The following is a 22,399-nucleotide window of genomic DNA, read 5'->3' on the forward strand; positions in this document are numbered from 1 at the left end:
ATTTCACTTTCTGCTTACATCCCTGGCTTTTCACTCTAAAAAATAACTCAAGCGACCTGTTACCACCACTTAATTAAATGTGTATTTCCAAGATAAAAATCCTAATTTATTGGTTTAAATAAACTTTTTCATTTAAAAACCTACTTTCATGAGTTGTGTTGAAATGATAATGTTGGAAATTACATCAACTTAATATTGTGTGTCATGTACAGTTACATTTCTGCATTCATTGTTGTACAATGAAATTTAAGTTAAGGTACCTTAATAAATTTGACTTGGTAACTTAATTTTGCTCTACATTGAGAGCTGCATTGCAAGTCTCCACCCCCATTCACTTAACACAAATCAAGTCTCAGTTGTTTCAAAAACTGTTCCTTGAACTTGATGGACTGAAAGCCAGTGCTAAAGTAATGGGTCTCAAGTACAGTATTCTCTGAAGAATGTATGTGTTCCATAGCACAGTCATACTCAGATGACATTTTTCACTTTTATTTCAGTTCACAAAATGGTTGTCGCAGGGTAATGCGGAAAGAATATAGCAAATTGTAAGAGAGCTCACAAAATATCAACTTTCAATATCCTCCAATAGCTTCACTATATTGCCACAATTTGTTGCACAATATAGCAAAGGTCTTGTAGAGAAACAGTTTCTGCACCAGACTGACAATATTAAAAAAATCTTAATGCAAAGTGCTTACTCATTCATCAGTACAACTTTAAGGATTTGATTTTGGTGTGCACAAAATGTCAATTGTTTAACAATTGGATTGTTGGGCCTTGGTTCACACAATGAAGTGCATGTGAATCACAAAGGAACTGCAACACATTCCTGTGCAATTCACATGTGGTTCAGTGTAATGCAATTTGAGCCCATTCATTTTGAATGAGCTCAAATCACACCACATCGCACCAAAGACATGCATGCACCAATTTTTGAACCACAGTGCAACCAGATTGCATGTTTTGTTTTGTACCATGCAATCTGGTGCCGGCAAATGCACTGTGTTTGCAACACTGACATCCACTGCAGACTGCAAGGGTAGTGCGATTTGAATGTGGTGCGCGAAATGCACACAGATTGCGGGGTTTCTGCAACACATTCTAGTGTAAGCCTAAACTGATTAATTCATTTTTATGAAAGCTAGTATAAAAAAAACAAAGCTAAAAACTAATACAGAAAATCAATTTGGATCAACTTGATTTTTAACTGCTTTTTAACTTTAAAAAACTTGCTCATAATTGTAGCAATTAAGTACACGTGACTTGAAGGTTTCTTATAAAAACTGGAAAAACTATTTGAATTAACTTAATATGTTTAAGTACTCAACTTAAAAACATGTGTTTATAATGCCAGTAATTAAGTTGGCAGTAAATAAAAATGCATTCATTTCTATCAGAAAAGCTAATTACCTCAATGCAATGTAGTTTGTTGCTTCAACTTAATTTCACCAGACATTGTCATAACTTAAAAAGCTTGATGCAAACTGTTGCGTTAATTTTTTTTGTTGAGCCAAAACATTATTTTTTAGAGTCTTGGAAATGTTCTTGTCCTAAGCAGAGTGATACCAAATACACTTCACCTGGGACAGGAGCCGGAGCTATAAAGGAAGCATCAGCTAAAATGGCTCCTGCTCTCTCTGCAGCCACTTGGTTCCTCCCGCACCAGCTCCATCCACATTTATGTTCTGAGATGGTGGGTCAGCAACCCATGATCTGGGCTTGCCAACCTGCCATGCCAGAGCAGGAGGTCTCGGGCCACATTAGAGGCCACTGGTTGAGCACCCTTGTCCTATTACGTACCTGTAAGGAAGGAGTTTGTGAGAGAAAAACTGAGCGCCTGGAGGAAACACACACTCTAGTGCAGGGTTTCTCAACCAGGGTTCCATGGAACCCTAGGGTTCCTCCAGAGGTTGCTATGGGTTCCTTGAGCAATGGGAAATGTCTGCCTCTCAGATAGGTTCCCACTGACACCACTGATCTTTTTAGCTATCAGTAAGGGGGTAATTCTTTCTAAGGACCACAAATGTAAGGAGCATTCTTCCCACTGATCATCATACTAATATACTGTATCATGAGTTGTAGATATAGTAATTTTTAGCAGGGGTTCCCCAAGACCGGAAAGGTATTTCAAGGGTTCCTCTTTGTTGAAAAAGTTGAGAAAGGATGCTCTAGAAGATGATACTTCATGAAAAAAGTGTAATTAAGGGAAACAACCAGGACAACAATCCTATAAATCCACAGTACTACACCCTGGCCTTTATTGTACAGTTCAATCACAAAATCCAAAATAGGCACAGGTTTGGATCTGATACATAACAGACTTGGTCAGTCATGTTGCTGGCTGTTCCAAAATTCTGAATTCATACAAAATTTGCAGATTGTGCAAGGGTAAAGATCACATACATGCACCCATGCAATCAACCTCAAAAGACAATGGTGAAGCATATAAAACCGACATAATGACTTGATAGGTCCAAATTGGCCAAACCTACTTTACAATCAAAACATGTATGAGCATGTTTAGGAAAATGACACTTGCAAATTACGTTTTTAGGTTACCTTTTCTACATGGCATGAACTTGACCATTCTATGATGTCATATATATATATATCAGTCAGTTTACCAATCAATCATTCTCCACGTAGGTACTTTGCTGCTTTTAGAAAATAGAACACAGATTTATGATATGAAAATACAATCAGGTTGTGAACATTTCCTTCTACTGCAGATCAAACTGTCGTTGTTATTACCGGGGCAGAATTTATCATCCTGGGGAAGTGATTTTAAGACAGTCTGGATCTTGGTAAGATGGAAGTTATTTCATTGTCTTCAGAATGATTTAAACGGGAATGGGCCATGCCAATAAATGTATAGTTTACAGTGAAAAGAGCCTCGTTTTGTTCCTTATTCGGTAGGTCAAAGTGCAGTAACCCAATTGAAATCAATCTTTTAGCAAAGTAAAATCTGGTAGCTAATGGACATTGCACATTATCATTACTATTTGCCCTGAATTACTTTGTATTCCTGCTTCTCCACTTCACTAATTACAGAAATAAGGTTCTTTATCTTTTTCTGCTAGCCAGTGTTTGAATGGAACAATGAGGTGTACTGAAACCGCTACAACTATGACAGGTATGTTAAAATTGTTGAAACACTAGGCACATATTTACAATTTGCACATTTGAGAACATAATTTTAATATATAGCTGTTACATATGTGCATTTCCCATCTAAGTAATTTTAAACATGATTTATGTCATCTAAGCACTAGACATGTGCAGAATTAAAATATTTGTTTGGTTTCGTATCGATTTGTTAAGTTACTAATGTTGTTTCATTGCATTCATAACAAAATTTGTTTAATGTTGTTTATTTGTTTATTTGTTTTTGACCATATTCAAATTCCAATGGATTTTAAGTATTCAAATCAAATTCAAATTGAAAATATTGAATCGATCCGAATTCCTTGTGAATAATAGCTGGTTCCATTTTATTAAAAATACAAATTTATGAAGATGACTATATCTATTCTATTCTGTTTTATTCTAGTCTATTCTTTTTTAAATTAAAATTTTAGAAGGCAGCTATATTCCATATTATTTTATTCTATTCAAAATTTTAATTTCAGAAGACAGCTATAGTCTTTCTATTCTTTTCTATTTTTATTTAATTCTTTTATTTTCTATTCTGTTCTGTTTTATTTATTCTATTTTATCCCATTCTCTTTGAAATTTGAATTTTAGAAGACAGCTATATTCTTTCTATTTTATTCTATTCTATTCAAAATTTGAATTTCCAAATTGAAAATTTGAACATCAAAAGACGGCTATATTCTTTCTATTCGAAATTTGAATCTTTCTATTCAATTTTTTCCTATTCTATTTTATTCTTTTCCGTTCTATTCTGTTCTTTTATTTTCTGTTCTATTCTACTTTTTTATTTTCTATTTCAGGTACTTACATAGCGCTGTCAATTTACACAGCAATTTACATATATATTGTGCATTCCCATCAGTCCCTAACTTTCAAGGGGCGTACAATCTAAGGTCCCTAACTCATATTCATACATACACCTAATAGGGCCAATTTAGACATGAGCCAATTAACCTCCCAGCATGTATTTGGAGTGTTGGAGGAAACCTGAGTACCCAGAGGAAACCCATGCAGGCACAGGGAGAACATGGAAACTTCAGGCAGGTGGTGCTGTGGCTGGGATTTGAACCAATGACCCTAATACTGCCAGGCGGAAGTGCTAACCACTTAGCTTCTGTGCTGCCCGTATTCTGTTCTTTTTGGTTCTATTTTTTTTAAATTCTATTCTTATAGAAATTCGAATTTCGGAAGATGGCTGTACTTTAATACACCCTACAGCCTTTGAAGGAAATTGGCAGTAGTCAGCAAAATATTTACATTTTGAATTTGTTTGCAAATTTGACTTCAAATTAATTTTGAATTTGATTCGAATAATTTGTAATTTTGGACGAAATTTTGTTTCGTTATTTTGGATTCATTTAAATTCATTACTATTGTAATTCGGAAATTCAGATACATCTGAATCTCTGAATAAGGAAACTTTTGTCCAAATTTCAATTTGGAATTAAATAAACTGCTGATGTCTACTAAGCACCCCTTTTAGTAAACTGGATTTGCTTTTCTTTTTCTTTCCATCTTCTGTAGTTTTTTTCCATTGTTGTTGACTGAACATGTCTGAGCTACTTACCACTTCCTTTACTGCCCTGAGTAACTACTACTATTAGTGCATGGTATAAGAAATGAAGAGGTGCTGTAAGACAAGCCACCCCAGTAGAGTTACATAGAAAAGTTACAGGGCTAGCAATGATTCCCTATGTGGGAATAAACCCTAAGGGGTTTATTTACTGAAGCTGGAGAGTACCAAATCAGGCTCACTTCTGCATAGAAACCAATCCGCTTCTAACCTCAGCTTGTTCAATTAAGCTTTTGAAATAAAACCTGGAAGCTGATTTTTTTCTATGCAGAAGTGAGCCTGATTTTGAACACTCCAGGTTTAGTAAATAAACCTTTTCAAGTGTGGAGGATGCATGAAGAACAATCTCTATACTTTGAGCTTCCCTGTAGCAGCTTCCTACACTGCCTTGCAATGATGGAGGATTGTATTACTTCACCTCCGTTTACTACATTAGCAATATTTTTAATATTGTTGTGGGATAACAATGACTGGTCAGTGTTCTGAGTCAGGAATCCAACAGGTTGCTTAAACTCCTGCACTTGTGCACCCCATATGGACCAGCTTCTGCAGTGGGGCAGCACAGTGGCTAAATGGTTAGCACTTCCACCTGGCAGTACTAAGGTCGTTGGTTTGAATCCCAACCACAGCACCACCTGCCTGGAGTTTGCAAGTTCTTCCTGTGCCTGCATGGGTTTCCTCCAGGCACTCCAGTTTCCTCCCACACTCTAAAGACATGCTGGTAGGTTAATTGGATCCTGTCTAAATTGGCTCTAGTATGTGTATGTATGAATGTAAATTGGGGACCTTAGATTGTACACCCCTTGAAGGTTAGGGACTGATGTGACTCTACAGTATATATGTAGAGTGCTGTGTAAATTGATGGCACTATATAAGTACCTGAAATAAATAAAATGAGCAAAGCACAGGTTCACTTTAAATATGAACAATTGTTTTCTCAAGACTGCGTAGGATTTTTTTTAACCTCCCTGGCGGTATTCCCGAGTGTAGCTCGGGGTAAAGTTTCAGCACCACAAGCGGTAACCCCGAGCTACACTCGGGAATACCATGCAGCGCTGCTCCGGGATCCCTCGATCACTTACCTTGTCCTGCGCTCCCGCGATGTCCGTCCTGCAGTGTCCCCGGCATTGTAATCCAGCGGATGCCGGCATCTGTCATCTGGGTTCCGTCCCCTGCGAGCGTCGGGACGTACGGGGGACGGAACAGCGGGAAATTTGAAAATGACAAAAAGTGACATTCACTAAAATCACATAGTAAAACATTACTGTATCAAACCATTTCACATACATTTTGTCCCTAGTGCTTTGTCCTGTGCCCTGCCTGCATTTTTACTGTTCTTATTGCCTGGAAACTGAGAAATGTCCATGGCATCCAAAAAGCGTCGCTTTAGGTCAAAAGCGGTTTTAGACCAGCTAGAGAACAGCGATAGTAAATCAGAACCACTTGCAGAATTGAGTGATAATAATTCGTGGGGAAATTCATCATCAGACACTGAAAACGATTTTGCGAATTTGCTCAGTGATGTGCGAACTTGGCACTATTTTTTAAATTTCAGTGTTTTTGGTTTGATTATATTATTGAATTAAATTTATTATTATATTAATATTTGTTATGATTATTTATTAAATTATAATTTATGATTTCGTGTTTCAAGTTTTATCCTACTCGGCATGTTTACTAGACTCTTATTCGGACAGATTTCAGCGAGTGATTCCTAAGAATTACAGGCCTACAATATAAAATGCCAAATTTCCATGCAAAATAATGGTACCACTTTCAGCACCAAAAATCTGAAATAATCATACCACCAGGGAGGTTAAAGGAGGTCAGGCCTTTGTACCAATATAGCCTCATTGTGCTTGAGAATTCAGATAAGTGTTCCTGTCTGCCATCATCTGTTAGTGCGTATAAATCACAGTCTGATGAGCGTTTGTCAATCACAGGGCTACAGCATAGGGCACAATATCCTATATATCATCATGCCTAAAATAACAGCAGTAGTTTATGTGCGCTTTTCTACTTCATATATAATCATTTCATGTTTAAGGTCAAACATGCCCAGAAGGAAAAATATACTTTGACTGCAGGAATCCTGTTCTCGGCGTACCATCTGCTGGGGTGAATTGTGAAGTCACCTGTGCCAACCTGGCAATGAATTTCTCATGTGTCCCATCCCCGCTTTGTGCCAGTGGGTGTATTTGTCCACCAGGGTAAGTAAGTATGATATATTGCACTGATGGCTGTTTATTCGTATATTCATGTGTATGTGTATATTGTTTTGATATTATGATGTTTTGCAGCATGGCTGAGCATAAAGGGAAATGTTATGTTCCTGATAGCTGCCCATGTTCGTGGAAAGACTGGGAATATTTATCAGGAGAAGTCATAACTACGCCGTGTTACACATGGTAGGTTATTTAAATCATCTACAGATAAACTATGGAAGAATGTAAGCACATTCTAAGTTTATTTTTGGTCTGCCAGAAATGCAAATTTAATTTTCTGTTGTGGGCTGACAACACAGAGCACCATTGTTTTGTTAAATGCTCAGCCACTCCCATTGTATCCTTATCCAACTCATAGGGAGTAATTGGTTGTAGTCCAGGTTACTTTCACACTGATCTGCCGCAAAAACACAGCAAAAATGCATAGGCGTTTTTACTATGCTTTTGCCATACTTTCTGAGCGTTTTTGAAGGACTTAAAAACTGCACCAAAAAAGCTTCTCAAAGGCGTTTTTTGAGGTGCTTTTCATGCATTTTTAGGGTGTTGTCCATTGATTTCAATAGAAGGAGGTGTTTTTTTTAACTCCCCAAACATGCCCCAAAGATGCTGCAAGCAGGATTTTTTACACCGCACCGCAAGTGCAACGTACATAGATATACATTCACATACATAGAGAAGCGTTTTTTTGAGTTTTTCAAGCACTTTTTTTTACTGCAAAAATGCTTCAAAAACTCCTCAGTGTGAAAGTAGCCTAAGGGAGGGCTAAATAGTTTCTTTGAGATAGAACTGGCAGAGAGCTCAGGACACAGGACACTTTTTCAGACAAGATCAGCATAAAGTAGATATAATAAAAAAGCTTTCAATGGCATTTTTAAGAGACCAAAAGAAAGAAAAAAGAAGTTTATTGTTAGGATTTACCTACATTTTAACGCACCTTGATCAGAATGTTTGCATTAAAATGTATCCAAGCAGATTGATCCATTGTTATTACAGTAGTATCATAGGATTGACAGTCAACCCCCCAAAACCTGCCCAGCTTTCTGGTTGCTGTTCAGGCCCTTGCCTGCCACCCCATACAGGTACCTAATTGTTTTTGGGGATGCAGTCCTTTTGGGGATGCAGGTGTGCTATAGGGATCGGTTGTAGCAGGCAGGCATCTGGAGTAGCCTTCTTTTCATAGTAAGTAAAAATTTGAAATATTGTCACAGAAATGTTATAAAGGGAAACTATAAAGATCCATTTACATATGCTGTATATGTTAAGGTATTGCATGGTAATATGTATGCAACACACGTCAACTAATCCGTTAAACTGCAGTGTTGTTCATTTTGAAAGGCACCCCAACATTCTGTAACATTAGCAGGCATCATACCTGCACTGCAGGACACTACAATACACATGCTGTGTTTTCCGGTGCTCTGTGTTAGAAAAAAAGTCATATATGATTTTTTTTAGTACATTAGAGTGCTCTGCCACTCCTTCAAAATGAGGGAGATTTAATAAACCGGAAGAACTCAGAATCTATTGCAACTGTGCATAGTAACCAATCAGTTTCTAACTTCAGCTTGTTCTGAAACCTAGAAGCTGATTGGTCACTATGCACAGCTGCACCAGTTTCTGTCTGCTCCAGTTTTATTAAATCTCCCCCACTGAGATGCAATCTGAGAACCTTTACATTCTGAAATGGAGTCAAAGGCTTCAAAACAAAATGTTAATATGTTATTTTTCATGTTACCTGTTTAAAAAAAATATACATTTTAACAGTTTATTTTGTTTAGTCCTGACAATGATGAACAAATTAATTATGAAAATACATTTATTTTAATGTACAGAATCAAAAACAAAGGAGGAGAATATTTACACAGGAAAGATAAAATTATGTGATACTACAAATCTCAGTATGCAAACTATCAAAGCCATGCAGGTGTTTTTGGTCATTCTACTAGGTAATTTTCAGTCATGATGGTTTCAAGGCGAAACTTGTTAATATACAGTAGGTGCCATCATTTTGCTTTCAGTACTAAAAAATTTAGATCTGGTTGAAATTGTATGGTAGAACTAAGAAATCAAAAGATTTCAACTGTGACCCCTCTCAAAGTCATCATTGATGAATAAAGGGGGGAATGCTGTGAATATCACAGTATGAAAGTTCCTTAGGAATAACACTGGTCAACTACAATCCCCATATGAGCTTAGTGTCTATGGGATGTTTAAATGTGTTTGGGCAATGATTGCATTTGCTACTTTAATGAAAATGTACTAACCTGAATTTATTTTCTTATAGCGTTTGCAAAAGAGGAGTATTTAACTGCACCAGTTACCCATGTCCTTCTGTCTGCACTGTGTATGGTGATCGGCACTATTACACTTTTGATGGTTTGGAATATGACTATGTCAGTGACTGTCAGGCTTATTTAGTAAAGGTAAGACCAAAATTTCAGATAAATATTTGCTTGGAAATACATATAAAACTCTCTTTCTCTAAAATGTAGATAATTTATTTTAAATTACTTCAACTGGTTAAAACAGAACTGTGGACGGTGCACCTTTACTTACTAATATATTCCTTCAAAGGCCATTAAATAATTGTTCTTTAATTCTTTAAATTGTTTGTTGGATTGGGTGGTATTTAGCTGTAGTAGAGGAGGATGACCACAAAATGTGCATCAGTGATATCGTTTCTGCAGAACTACAGATCTGAGTGTGTTGTAGCCCTTGTAATATGTAGACACCCTTTAAGCTGGAAAGGGTAAATGGACAAAAAGGGTAGGAATTATTCTCAAATAATTTTTGTCAAAACAAATCCTATATATTTGTTTGAACTGTGTTTTTTTTGCTTTGGAATTTTTAATTGGGGATGGATTTTGTGGCCATTACTTAACTGAGGACATGTCTCTTCTTTGCCTTAGTTGTAACTCTGTTCTAACTATGATGTCTCCTGCTTTGGAGGAGATGGAGGTGACCATCTCAAACATTCAGACACTGCATTTGACTTTTCATTCTAGTTCAAGGAAAATTAAGCAAGTGAGATCATTAGTCTCTCCATTAATTCAAATGTGCTATTTTTTAAATCTTCAGTAGTTACTTCTCGAAAACAAGCATAGCTATTGGCTTTTGATGCCCTATGAATAGCTTATACAAAACTGACAGAACTACCCAGGTTCATCAGATTTTGCTAAAAACTTATCAGATAAAAAGGTTAGAGAGAGCGCATATTCCTGTATAGTTATGACAAAGAATGAGTAAATCTGCCTGGGTTCAGTGTTCAAACCCATTAACTGTACGTTGAACCCCATTGATATGTAAGGGGCCAGATCTTTTTTATGCAGTTCTAGACATTTGAAGGACTAATAAGCTATAGTCAAAATAGTCATAGAAAACTGGACAGTGCCATGGGGGACATGTACCAGTAGCAAAAAATAGTAAATAAATAAAACAGTATATCTCCCTAACATTTCTAACACACACTGTGAGCCCATGCTTTTATTAACCACTTCCTGTCCTCCCTATAGCAGATATACTGCTACAGGGTGGCACAGATGCGCAAAATCACATATATACAGTTTGCATCGCTGGGTATGGGGTGTGTGCGTGCCCTACCTGTGCCGCCATTCGCGTCAATCACCGGGTCCCGGCCAGTATTTACTCACTGGTGCCCAGAGATTGCTGAGCATCTCCGACAGGGGGGGGGGGGGGAGAGAACTGTTAGTAAACAAAACAGTTCTCCTCCCTGTCAGCTCATGCACACATGCAAGCAGTGTGCTTGCAATGAAGCACAAATACGCAGCCCCTAGTAAAACAGCATACAATTAACCCTTTGATCACTCCACATGTTAACCCCTTCTTGCCCAGTACCATTAGTACAGTGCCAGTGCTTTTTATTAGCACTGATCATTGTATTGGTGTCACTGGGGATGTCAGTGACACCAAGTCAGTGCCCCCCAGTGTCAGAATGCCCGCCGCAGTCCTGCTATAAGTCGCTGATCGCCGCCATTACTAATAAAGAATAAAATAACTTTCATGTAAACCAATTAATTTAAATGTATTGGGATTTTTTTTTCAGCAAAGACATGTAGCAGAATACATTTTGGCCTAAGTTTATGAGGAAATCTGATTTTTTAAATTTTTTTACTGGACATGTTTAATAGCAAAAGTCAAAAATATATTTTTTATTTTCTCAAAATTGTCAGTCTTTTTTTCTTTATAAAAAAATAGAAAATGCATAGGCGATCAAATACACCAAAAGAAAAAAAGGACGTAAATTTTATTTGGGTGCAGCGGTGCATGACCTATGGTTAAAGTAGGCTGGGTTATCCATTCCTTCAAATATTGGCTCATGTGACTCTGCTGAGCTGTGCCAAAGGCTATGTGCTGCATTAAAATTTTGTTCCTTATTTCTGTTCTTGGCCTGCAAAGCTTTTGGCCAAATATACAGTATCTCACATAAGTAAGTACACCCCACATTTTTTGTAAATATTTTATTTAACTTTTCATGTGACAATACTGAAGAAATGACACTTTGCTACAGTCAATGATCTTTGCCATGAGGTGCCATGTTGAACTTCCAGTGACCAGTATGAAAGAATGAGAGCGATAACACCAAATTTAACACTCCCCATTCCCACCTGAGACCTTGTAACACTAATGAGTCACATGAAACCAGGGACGGAAAATGGCTAATTGGGCCCAATTTGGACATTTTCACTTAGGGGTGTACTCACTTTTGTTGCCAGCGGTTTAGAAATTAATGGCTATGTGTTGAGTTTTTTGAGGGGACAGCAAATTTACACTGTTATACAAGCTGTACACTCACTACTTTACATTGTAGCAAAGTGTCATTTCTTCAGTGTTGTCACATGAAAAGATAGAATAAAATATTTACAAAAATATGAGGGGTGTACTCACTTCTGAGAGATACTGTACCTGATTTGCAAATCCTTGGGATTTGCTGCAAACCTATGTCAGCTGTGAACCTACACTTCAACTCTAGCTATGGTCTTTATTATTAGGGCTTGTGTCTATGGGCTTTTGTTCACTTCAGAACTGCTTCTGCCCAAATACAAGTGTATTGAATGCAAAAGCAGCTGAAGCAGGTCAACTTAACCTGCAATGAACTCAGAAGCATCTCAAACTAAAGTCGAAAGCATGCTGCATTTGCCCATAAAAGCTGGTCAACACAGGCCCTTTCTCTCCTGCTTATTCACATGTAAATCTCACAAAGCAAGTAGAAGCCCATAAAAGTATGTTAGCTTAAATATATATGTGGCTTATTTCTTTATACTGAATAAGACTACACCAATCTACTTGCTTAATGAAAAGTTGGGTGCTTATATAGAGACCTAGAACTTTAAGATAGCTTCCTGTCTCCTTTTTTTCACAAAGGGACTACATAATTGTTTGTAATACAAAAAGGTCATTGAAATCAAAGTAGAGTGAATGCTCAAAGCAACATTAATGTAAAGTCTTTTATTTACTGTTGCCAGCAGTGTAACCTTATCCTACAGAATCCACAAAATTGCATTATCTAATAGGATACTGTACTCCAAAAAGGGTTAAACTTAATTGCAAAAAGTAGCCCATGGAGCCATGATTTGATAAAAGACCCCAAGGACTAAAACCATTCCATTTACTGAGCAAATAGATAGCTAGAGATGTGTTGTCGCTTTGTTCTCTTTCTGAATAAAAATACAGGGACTAGGTAGCTGTATGTAAATATATCAAATGTTGGGCAACCCAAGCAATGGTTGGGAATTACACTTACCATCATGTATACAGATGAAAGATGTTGAAAGTTGTGTTAATAGCTGAAAGATGTTGAAAGTTGAGCTTAATATTATTGAAGGCTAGTCCAGTGTTGGCGTTGACAAGGAGTAGTGTAATACACTTTTTAGAGCATCACATTGCTTGTTTTTTTTTTGCTTTGTTGTTGTTTTATTGCTTTTTTTCAACTTCATTCATGTCACTCCACAGCAGTATGTTGTGTGATGCTGCGGTGTGGTGACATGCGATGCCATCCATTGCGGTGCAAAAAATACACACATGCTATACTGTAATTATCGGCACTGCAATGCATCGCACATCACACCAGTGTTGTGGTCAAAGGAGCCACATAGGAAACAATTGTTTTCTATGTATCCTAGTGGTGATCTGTGTTTATTCAGTACAGAAAAACATAGGTCACCACACACAAGGGTTTATTTATTAAAGCTGGTTCACTCAGAATCTTGCGCGGTTCAGCATAGAAACCAATCAGCTTCCAGGTTTTATTGCTAAAGCTTAGTTGAACAAACTGAGGTTGGAAGCTGATTGGCTACCATACACAGGTGCATGAGATTCTGAGTGAACCAGCTTTAGTAAATAAACCCCACAGTGTGAACAAGCCCTTATACAGTAAATAAAGTAAATATATGTGAGCGCACATAAAGAATAAAGCAGCTGTGCACCAGGTAACCATAAAAACCTCTAAAAAGACAAAATAAATAAGAAGTGCAGCGCTAGAGGAAAATCATAGTATAAGTATTCAAATGTATATACACCATTAAATATACAGTTCATTAGGTGACTTGAAGTGACTTGAGGTGCTCTCATGTAACTGTATCCTCCTATGGATAAGGTGCTGTGATATTAAGTGCGAGAAGAATGCGCACTCACCAGAATGCGCAAATTAATGAGCGTATGTGTATATTTCCTGATGTCATCTGCCGGACTGGAAAGTATCTGGAATCCGGTGAACTCCCTCCTATGGTCCTGGGTGATGGTGATAGGACATCTAGGTGGTCCGGAGTTTCCCTCAGGTAATTTTTTTGGGTACTGCCCTCTGGAAGATGTAGAGGCTCCCTCTCCGGTGGTCAGGTGGGTGGCTGTAAATTAATATTCCCCAGGGGAGTCAAAGCAAAGACATCTGCATAGTGTAGTATATTAAATTTATTGAGGCATATGCGAATATCCACGCGGAAATGTGATTAAACGAGCAGAGTAAAAACAGTGTGGACTAACCGTCCCATGTATAAGATGGCCGCCAGAGCTCCACAATGCTCCGGCGGTGTGACGTCACGGTGTTGCTGGCTCCTCCTACGTGTTTTGTGCACATGCACGTCGTCTGGGGGAAATTGCCAATAACGCCGATTTATTAAGCCCTTATACACCTTTCCAGAGATTTGGTTATTTGATAGATACTTCTAAGAACAGCTTAATTTGACAGTGAAATTGGCCTGCTTGATCTTTAGATGATGAGAGAGTGAAGGGTGTCTTAGCTAGCACCTACAATATATACACTCACCAGCCACTTTATTAGGTACTCCTTGCTAGTACCAGGCTGGACCCCCTTTTGTCTTCAAAACTGCCTTGATTCTTCGTGGCATTGATTCAACAAGGTTTTGAAAGACATGATGGATCTATGCTTTCATGCTGTTTACATCAACCCTACCATCTGAGACTCTTCAGACCAGGCAACGTTTTTCCAATCTTCTATTGTCCAATCTTGGTGAGCCTGTGTGAACTGTAGCCTCCTGTTCTTAGAAGACAGGAGTGGCACCTGGTGTGGTCTTCTGTTGCTGTAGCCCATCTGCTTCAAGGTTCGACATGTTGCGCTTTCACAGAAAATATTCTGCATTCCTTGGTTGTTATGAGTGGTTATTTGAGTTACTGTTTCCTTTCTATCATCTCGAACCAGTCTGCCCATTTTCCTTTGACCTCAACAAAGCATTTTTGTCCATGCAACTGCTGCTCACTGGGTTTTCTCTTTTTCGGACCATTATCTGTAAACCAACAAACATGCCACGTTCCAAGTCACTTAACCACTTCAAGTCCGGGCACTTTTACTCCCTTCCTATCCAGGCCAATTTTCAGCTTTCAGTGCTATCATACTTTGAATGACAATTGTGCGGTCATGCAACACTGCACCCATATGAATTTTTTAGCATTTTTTTGAGACAGATAAAACTTTATTTTGGTGGTATTTATTCACCACTGGGATTTTTATTGTTTTTGCTATATAAATGAAAAAGTCCAAAAATTTTGAAAAAAAAGTTTTTCTTATAACATTTTGCAAATAAATAATCTTTCTTCATAAATCTTGACCAAAATTTATTCAGTTATCTTTTTAGTATAAAAAAATAACCCAAATTAGTTTATAACCAAAAATTATAATTTTGAAAATTTTTTTTTTTACGTTTTTATTTTATTTTTTTTATATTATTATTTATGTGTGTTTTTTTAACATACTGTCACCCTAGCAGTACAGTGTCACCATAGTGACACTGTACTACTTGTGGGGGGTGATGAAGTTTTTTTTTTTATACTGATTGCTTTTATACCCATAAAGGCTGTAAAATAAATAATTTCTCCTCCTCTCTGGCTGCATTCTTGCAGCCATTGAGAAATACTGTGAGAGCTGTGATTGGTCACAGCTTGTCACATGGTACAAGGCTGTTGTGAATAGCCTTGTACCATGTGATCTCTGTGATCATTCACAGATTTCACACGTAGTAAGCAATGATGTCAGGAAGTGACATCTTGTTTACTACTATTCATGTGATCACTGATTGGCTAATCAGTGATCACATGATTGGGACCTCACACAGAGGTCTTGTACAGCAATTGGTGTTCCGCTGTGTCTGGAGGAGAGAGTGGGCACCGGATCGTGGTTCCACGTGCTCCCATGGAGCACGCACAGGCTGTAAATGTGGGCTGATTATGAACGGTGACCCGCTACTGCACTGCCATTTATGTACATGGGCCGGACGGGAAGTGGTTAAATATCCTTTCTTCCCCATTCTGATCCTCACTTTGAACTTCACTAAGTCGTCTTCACCACGTCTAGATGCCTAAATGCATTGAGTTGCTGCCATGTGATTGGCTAATTAGCAATTTGTGTTACCAAGCATTTGAACAGGTGTACCTAATAAAGGGGCCGGTGAGTGTAGATAAAATGTAGAAAAATAGATTTGGGGAAAACAAGAGCAAAGCAAAAAGATCATTGTTATGCTATAAGCTTGCTTTTAATGTGTCATCTTTGCTAAATAACTGTTAATTATTATTGTAATAAATTCATATATCACCAACATCTTCTTCAGCACTGTATATTGCAAGAACAAGGGGGGGATTTGGTATGATCGTAAATATACACATGTGTACATAATGCATAAGAAACAGGACTCTGGCCAAAACAAAAAATTAAATCAAGAAAATGTAAGTGAGAATTGTGTGGTATACTTGTAGAATCATTAGATTTAGGAGGTGTCAAAGACAGCTATTGGATGGAGTCGTGATCAAAAATATGTGTCTTGTGGAAAGATGTATTTTATGGTGTAGATAAAAGCTAATTCAGCTAAAGCCTTTCTTTTTAGTTTTGGACAGAGTAGGAAAACAATAGAACCCCTGTCAGCTTTTTACTGCTGTTTGTGATCCAATTTTTCCTCACTCCAGAGGGGACACATATTGCAATTAAAACCTTTTTTCAGTAAATTGGGAAAGAGTTAGAAATGCTTTTAGGTTATTGTTACTGTCAGAGTCTTTCTGTCATGACAGAGATTCTCCTCATATCTTATACTGCTGTCGCATTGTAACAGGAACTGAGCTGAACTCTCCCCAGCAGAGTCAAGGACAGCACTAAAAAACTGGGTATAAAGATGTAGATGGTTGGTAAATTTCCCCCAAGGAGAAGGAAAATCCCACCATTGACAGATGTCACCAAAACAGTTATTCCCATTGGGAGACCTTCTTTGCATTCCTGTCCACAAGACAGGGCTGCTGTTAGAAACCACAGGGCCCCATACAGCCAACCTGACAGAGCCCCCTTCAAAAAAAACCAACACAGTTTACGATACTTCAGTTATGAATGAGCACAGTGAGTGATCAGTAATGAGCACTCAATGTGTTCATTCATGAAAAGAAGGGGCTGGTTAATGTGACATATTTATTGGACTGTTCCCCCAATTCCCATCCTGAAGGATCCTATTGTGTGCTTGCAGCTGGAAGGAGAGGAGTGGAGCCGGCACTGTGGGGGCCTAGGCAGGTGGGTGAATCAAATGTGCACAGGGAGGGTGATCAGAATGGTGGGCGGGGGGGGGTAATTACTGGAACCAATCCCCTGTAGGGCTCTCTCTGCAGCAACTGAAAACCAGTGGGAGAAGGAGGAGAAGAATCCAGCTTTCAGATGCTGCAGAGAGAGACATACAGAGGATCAATTCCAATAATTGCCCCCCCACACCATGCCGATCACCCTCCCTGCCCACATCCGATTCACCCAGCTGCCTGGGCCCCTCTGCTGGCTTGGACCCCGTACAGAAGGCTTTTATCCATGGACCTGCCTGGTGACAACTATAAATATTAGAATTTCCACCGCTTTCCATGCTGGCTGACTTCGGTCACAAGGAAAGAAAGTGAGATTTTATAAAATATAGTAAGTTAAATATTGTTAATTAGAACTTGATGACTGGAAGGGGATTATTTCCTAAAACAGGATAGTTCAAAATCTGGTGCAACTCTGCATAGAAACCAGTCAGATTCCGGGTATTATTGCCAAAGCTGAATTGAACAAACTAAAGTTAGAAGCTGGTTGGCTACCATGCACAACTGCACCAGAGTGCTTCAGTTTTAGTAAATCTCCCCCGAAAAGCTGGGTAGATCTACCAGCTCAGATTATTTCAGTCTCCGTTCCAAAAGCAGCACTGTTTCTCCATCAGAATAACCATGACGCCATTTTCGGATTCAAACAATGCACAAAAATGCAGGATTAATCTTGGCGTTTTATTAGCTTGCACCTCTGCCAACATGCAGCCCTGCTACAAGTAATTGAAATGTCAGAACTTCTCAATCATTGCTGCTTAATAAAAAAATAATGCTCGGATCAAATAGCTCAAACAATGCAATGGAATAAAGGAGTCATTTTTTCCCACCGTGTGCAATCAGACTTTCATTTTCTTAAGGTAAAAAGTCATGCGTGGAAACATAAGTGATTAAGGAAAGAAAGACATAAAGCATTAACAATTCAGTAGTGAAGTTGCTGCTGAAATTGTAAACTGTGATGAGTGAGCAGAGCCTTTCAGAACATTTTCAATTTTAATGATAGACATTCTATATGCAACAGCTAAAACCTTAGCTATATACAGTATCTGAAAATAGCAGGATTAGTGATAATCCAGCAATAGTGAAAAGACGTATTGAATGGACGTTCTTGTCTTTGTACTGGCAGAAAGTAGGCTTTGAAAAGGCTTGTATGAAAACATAGTTTCGAGGCTACTTGTGATGGTAAATAGTTTAAAAGTTATGTTACTGGATGAAGAGTGAACGCTTTCGAAGAATAATTATGTTCCAGTTACACTGGAAATGTGGTGGAAGCTGGCTTAGTTATCATAAATGTGTTATTATTATACAGGATTTATATGGCGCCAACAGTTTGCTCAGCACTTTACAATGTAACAGGAGACAATACAGCAACAATACAGTTCAATACAAGAGGGATAGGAGGGCCCTGCTCCTTGGAGCTTACAATCTAAGATTTAAATAGAACTTGTATGGTGTAACAGACAAAAAAGTGTCTTACAGAAAAGGAAAATGTGCACATTACACATTAGTATGTAACAGGGGCGGACTGACAACTCATGGGGCCCCCGGGCAATAGGGGATCATGGGGCCCCTGTGTCCTTGTCTAAACTCAAAAAAGCCTATGAAAAAGGTACCAGAGGCATCTCATGGGGCCCCCTACTGAACCCAGGCCCTTGGGCAGTGCCCGAGTTTCCAAATGGTCAGTCCACCCCTGGTATGTAATATGTAAGACATTTAAACCAGATCTTTCAATATATTAACCAATTTATTTATTGAAAAAACTCATGAAATTTACTGACAGTGACACATTTTTTTTACTGCCACTTCAAAACAGTACATAAAATGAGTGTTTGCAGTGCAAGACAGTACAAACATCAATATTTAAAGTGTTACAAAACCCAGGACCCTGCATTCACTCTGTCTGGTCTCCACAGTACACAGAACATGGAAATGCAATTATTTTAGCAAATATAAACTGTTAAATACATTTTCTCATCAGCAGTTTAAGCAGTCTTGTGACTTCTATCAGTGCCCAGCAGAGCACTGGTTATAGTTTATAGGAGGAGTTTTCTTTCTGCTCTAGGAGGATGCAGAACCCCTGACCTCTGTCTAGACAGTGCTGATTGGCCCAGTGCTGATCGCAGCACTCTCCCAAGAAAAAAAAAAACAACCTCTTTGGCAATACACATACTGAGCATGTGCAGAGTGACACCCACACGATATGTCTTATTGGGAGATCAGAGGGGGGCACTAGAAGAAGGGGAGGATCAGAAAAGAAAGGATCAAACAGTGTCCAGCAGAGCACGTGTTAAAGCTTGTAGGAGGAGTTTTCATTCATGCAGAACCCCTGACCTCTGTCTGGACAGTGCTGATTGGCCCTGTGCTGATCACATTCACTCTCCCAAGAAATAAAAAAAACCTCTCTAGCAATACATACCGAAGTGATCCATGTATAGAGTGTCTCCACACGATATGTCTTATTAGGAGATAGGAGGGAGACACTGGAAGAAGGGGAGGATCCGAGAAGTCAGCATCAAACAGGGTTTTTAAACAATGAAGAGGATTAACCCCTTAGGTTCCACAGTGAGTATAACAAGCATGCTTTACTGCATTTTACTGTTGTGGGTTTAGTAACACTTTAAGCTACAAACATGTAGCTAGTGCTATCAACAATGTGTTTAAGATATAACAAAAGTGAAATATGCATATTTCCCCATTTACAGGCAATATAACACAGCAGTTTTGTCACCTGAATCCAACTGGAGAGATTTCTCTTCAATTTCAGTTCAATAGCCAATTAGCCAACACAGAAAGTGAGGTGGAATCCCCGTGAGGGTAGTTCGATTTCGATTATGTTATTGTCCCTAGAGTTTAAAGTGGTTCCAAAGGCTCAAGGTTTTTATCCTCATGTATTCTATGCACGAAGGTAAAAACACTTGTGTTCAGTGCCCCCCAGCCCTCCCAATCCTTATTCGAGCCCCCTCCAATCCAGCGAAGTTCTCAACAGCCTTTGCTGTCTGGGGACTCTTCCTCTTCATTGGCTGAGACTGAAGCGGGAGCGCATTGGCACCCGATGCAGTCAATTACAGCCAGCGAGCCAATGAGGAGAGAGTGTGGGTGGGGCCGAGCCTTGGCTCTGTGTCTTATGGATGCATAGAGCAGCAGCTCGAGCAGGAGCACACAGCGGTGCCCCCAGAATGAACAGCTTTCCCTGGAGGCACTGTTTGAGAGAGAGGAGCCAGGAGTGCCGCCTGGGACAAGAAAAGAAGAGGATTTCAGCTGCTCTGTGCAAAACCATTACACAGAGCAGGTAAGTATAGACATGTTTGTTATTTAAAAAAGGAAAAAACACAAGCTTTAGTATCACTTTAAGTGCAGTGTACAACTTATGTTTGGTGCTGAAGCAAGTTGGTTGCCTACACTGCTGCTCTGCTTCATCTAGGCTATGTTCACACCAGCCAAAGCTCTGCAAAGTAATTTGCGGTGGATTGCTTTTCAGAGCATGACTAAGCTGCCGCTGTCTGGAATTTAGGAGGTGATCTTGCTGCCTCCCAAATGCCTGTATAATTTTTACAATTTTTTTTCCTCTGCCAAACTGCAGTTTATAATGAAGCTAATGCAGCACATCTGCGATACTCAGTTGCAGCACAATTGCAGCGTGACCCTATTTCATGGCTGAAGTTGACAGGTGGTTTCTCCTTTCAGTTTGGCATGTCACATTAAATTTGCAGCAATCATGATGTGAAGGATCGTCCTTCACATGCCTTATTTAGCTTTTAGGTGGGCGGCTGTGGGAGGTAAAACCACAGCTCAACTGCCTTTTTTTACAGTGCCCCAGCTGCCTGTGTGAAAGATTCATGGAAAGTGCAAAATGACAAAATGGTAGAGGAGGCCTGTCAACACACCTGTTTAAAAGCCAATGCAGGGAGCATTGAGCATGTGCTGTAACCAAAAGCAATCATTCATATCAATACAAAAGTACATTTTGAAGTTTACACTTTTTAAGTGTTTACAAGCCCCTAATACAGACTTTCAGCATGTGTCTCTGCACAGGACATATGTCAGTTTTCAATAAATGTCATTCAGGGCCCAGCCATGTAAACTGCAGGCTAGAAAAATGGCATCATCTCTACTTTTCAGATGCAGACTCTGCAGCCTTGTATTCTGTCTGTAAGTCATTCCTCATTAATCTTGGAAGACGAGGAAGTCCCAGCAGAGTGAGTCCTCCTCCAGTGACAGACTGTCCTGATAAGACGTTCAGAGGGTGGCTCTCCCGCCTCTCCCTTCAGTCCTGGCTGCTGCTGTGATTCATAAAAGGCACCAAAATTCGCCATGACCAGGGGCGGACTGACCATTTGGAAACTCGGGCACTGCCCGAGGGCCCGAGGTCAGTAGGGGACCCCATGAGATGCCCCTGGTACCTTTTTCATAGGCTTTTTTGAGTTTAGGCAAGGACACAGGGGCCCCATGATCCCCTATTGCCCGGGGGCCCCATGAGTTGTCAGTCCGCCCCTGGCCATGACGTCACTATGCAATGTATACAGCTTGTTCAGGCTTCTTGGCCTTCATGAATGCAGTATGTGGAAACCATGGCTTTTGTGAAATAGACTAAACTATGGACTAATAAAACATTATAACAAGGCAAATCATGATCAATGAGGCTCTACTGTGATTCACACTTACTTAGTGGAAGGCTGTTTGGTTCCTTTTAGTCCACCTCACTGTAACTGGTTGTTTGGATTTATTGGCCCCCAGATCCTACTCCATACTGATAATCATTACCAAAGCATATAAGCCTAAACAGATCCGTGACATACATTTGTTAAAAAATCTAAATTAATTTGGATATTAAAAAATTCTAAGTTTGACCGATTAAAAATACAGTTCTCTATGCGATCATTTTAACTGTGTTACCTTTAGTGAAAGAAAACCTCTGGGTGGACTGAGGGTTCTAAAGTTCATGGGTAAAACCAGGAGAAATCCAATAGGCCAGGATGGCAAACTGCCTACAGCCTTCTCATCTATTAGACCTTGTGACGCAGGTGATGAAAAACAGACTGCCCTGGGTTTTGTCGTAATAAAACTAGACTTATTGTGTATGAGACAGGTGCAAGGCTGCAGTACTTGCTGAAGCTTCTGGCTTTTGGGTTCTGACTCTTAAATGAAATAGACTGGCTTACAAAGGCTAATTTGTTCACGTCTGCTGGACCGCATTTAGCCACTGACGAAGGATTGTACCAACTTTGAACTGAAACTAATTAGTCATTAAGAAACTGATAGTGACTCTGTAGCTCTTATGTGCAGCTGAGATTGCAGATAATCATGAAGCTCTTTTAATATATAAAAGCTTGGAGATATTTCAAATGACTTAGACATGAAAAGAAAATGTGATAAAATTAAA

The 22,399-nt window shown here is 39.0% G+C and overlaps 1 protein-coding gene across 1 annotated transcript in view; it reads left to right on the forward strand.

Annotated features, from left to right (window-relative positions):
* The window catches only part of OTOGL (otogelin like), a 204,650-nt gene that overhangs the window by 62,599 nt on the left and 119,652 nt on the right, over nucleotides 1–22,399 (forward strand). Inside the window, exons 20-24 of the mRNA XM_089652693.1 lie at nucleotides 2,730–2,804; nucleotides 3,081–3,133; nucleotides 6,774–6,936; nucleotides 7,027–7,134; nucleotides 9,236–9,374. Coding sequence (XP_089508819.1) covers nucleotides 2,730–2,804; nucleotides 3,081–3,133; nucleotides 6,774–6,936; nucleotides 7,027–7,134; nucleotides 9,236–9,374 — 538 coding nt within the window. The remainder of the gene's footprint in view (nucleotides 1–2,729; nucleotides 2,805–3,080; nucleotides 3,134–6,773; nucleotides 6,937–7,026; nucleotides 7,135–9,235; nucleotides 9,375–22,399) is intronic.

This window comes from Staurois parvus, unplaced genomic scaffold (assembly GCF_062004578.1).
Source record: "Staurois parvus isolate SC_StPar_1 unplaced genomic scaffold, SC_StPar_1.0 ptg000025l, whole genome shotgun sequence".
NCBI lineage: Eukaryota > Metazoa > Chordata > Amphibia > Anura > Ranidae > Staurois > Staurois parvus.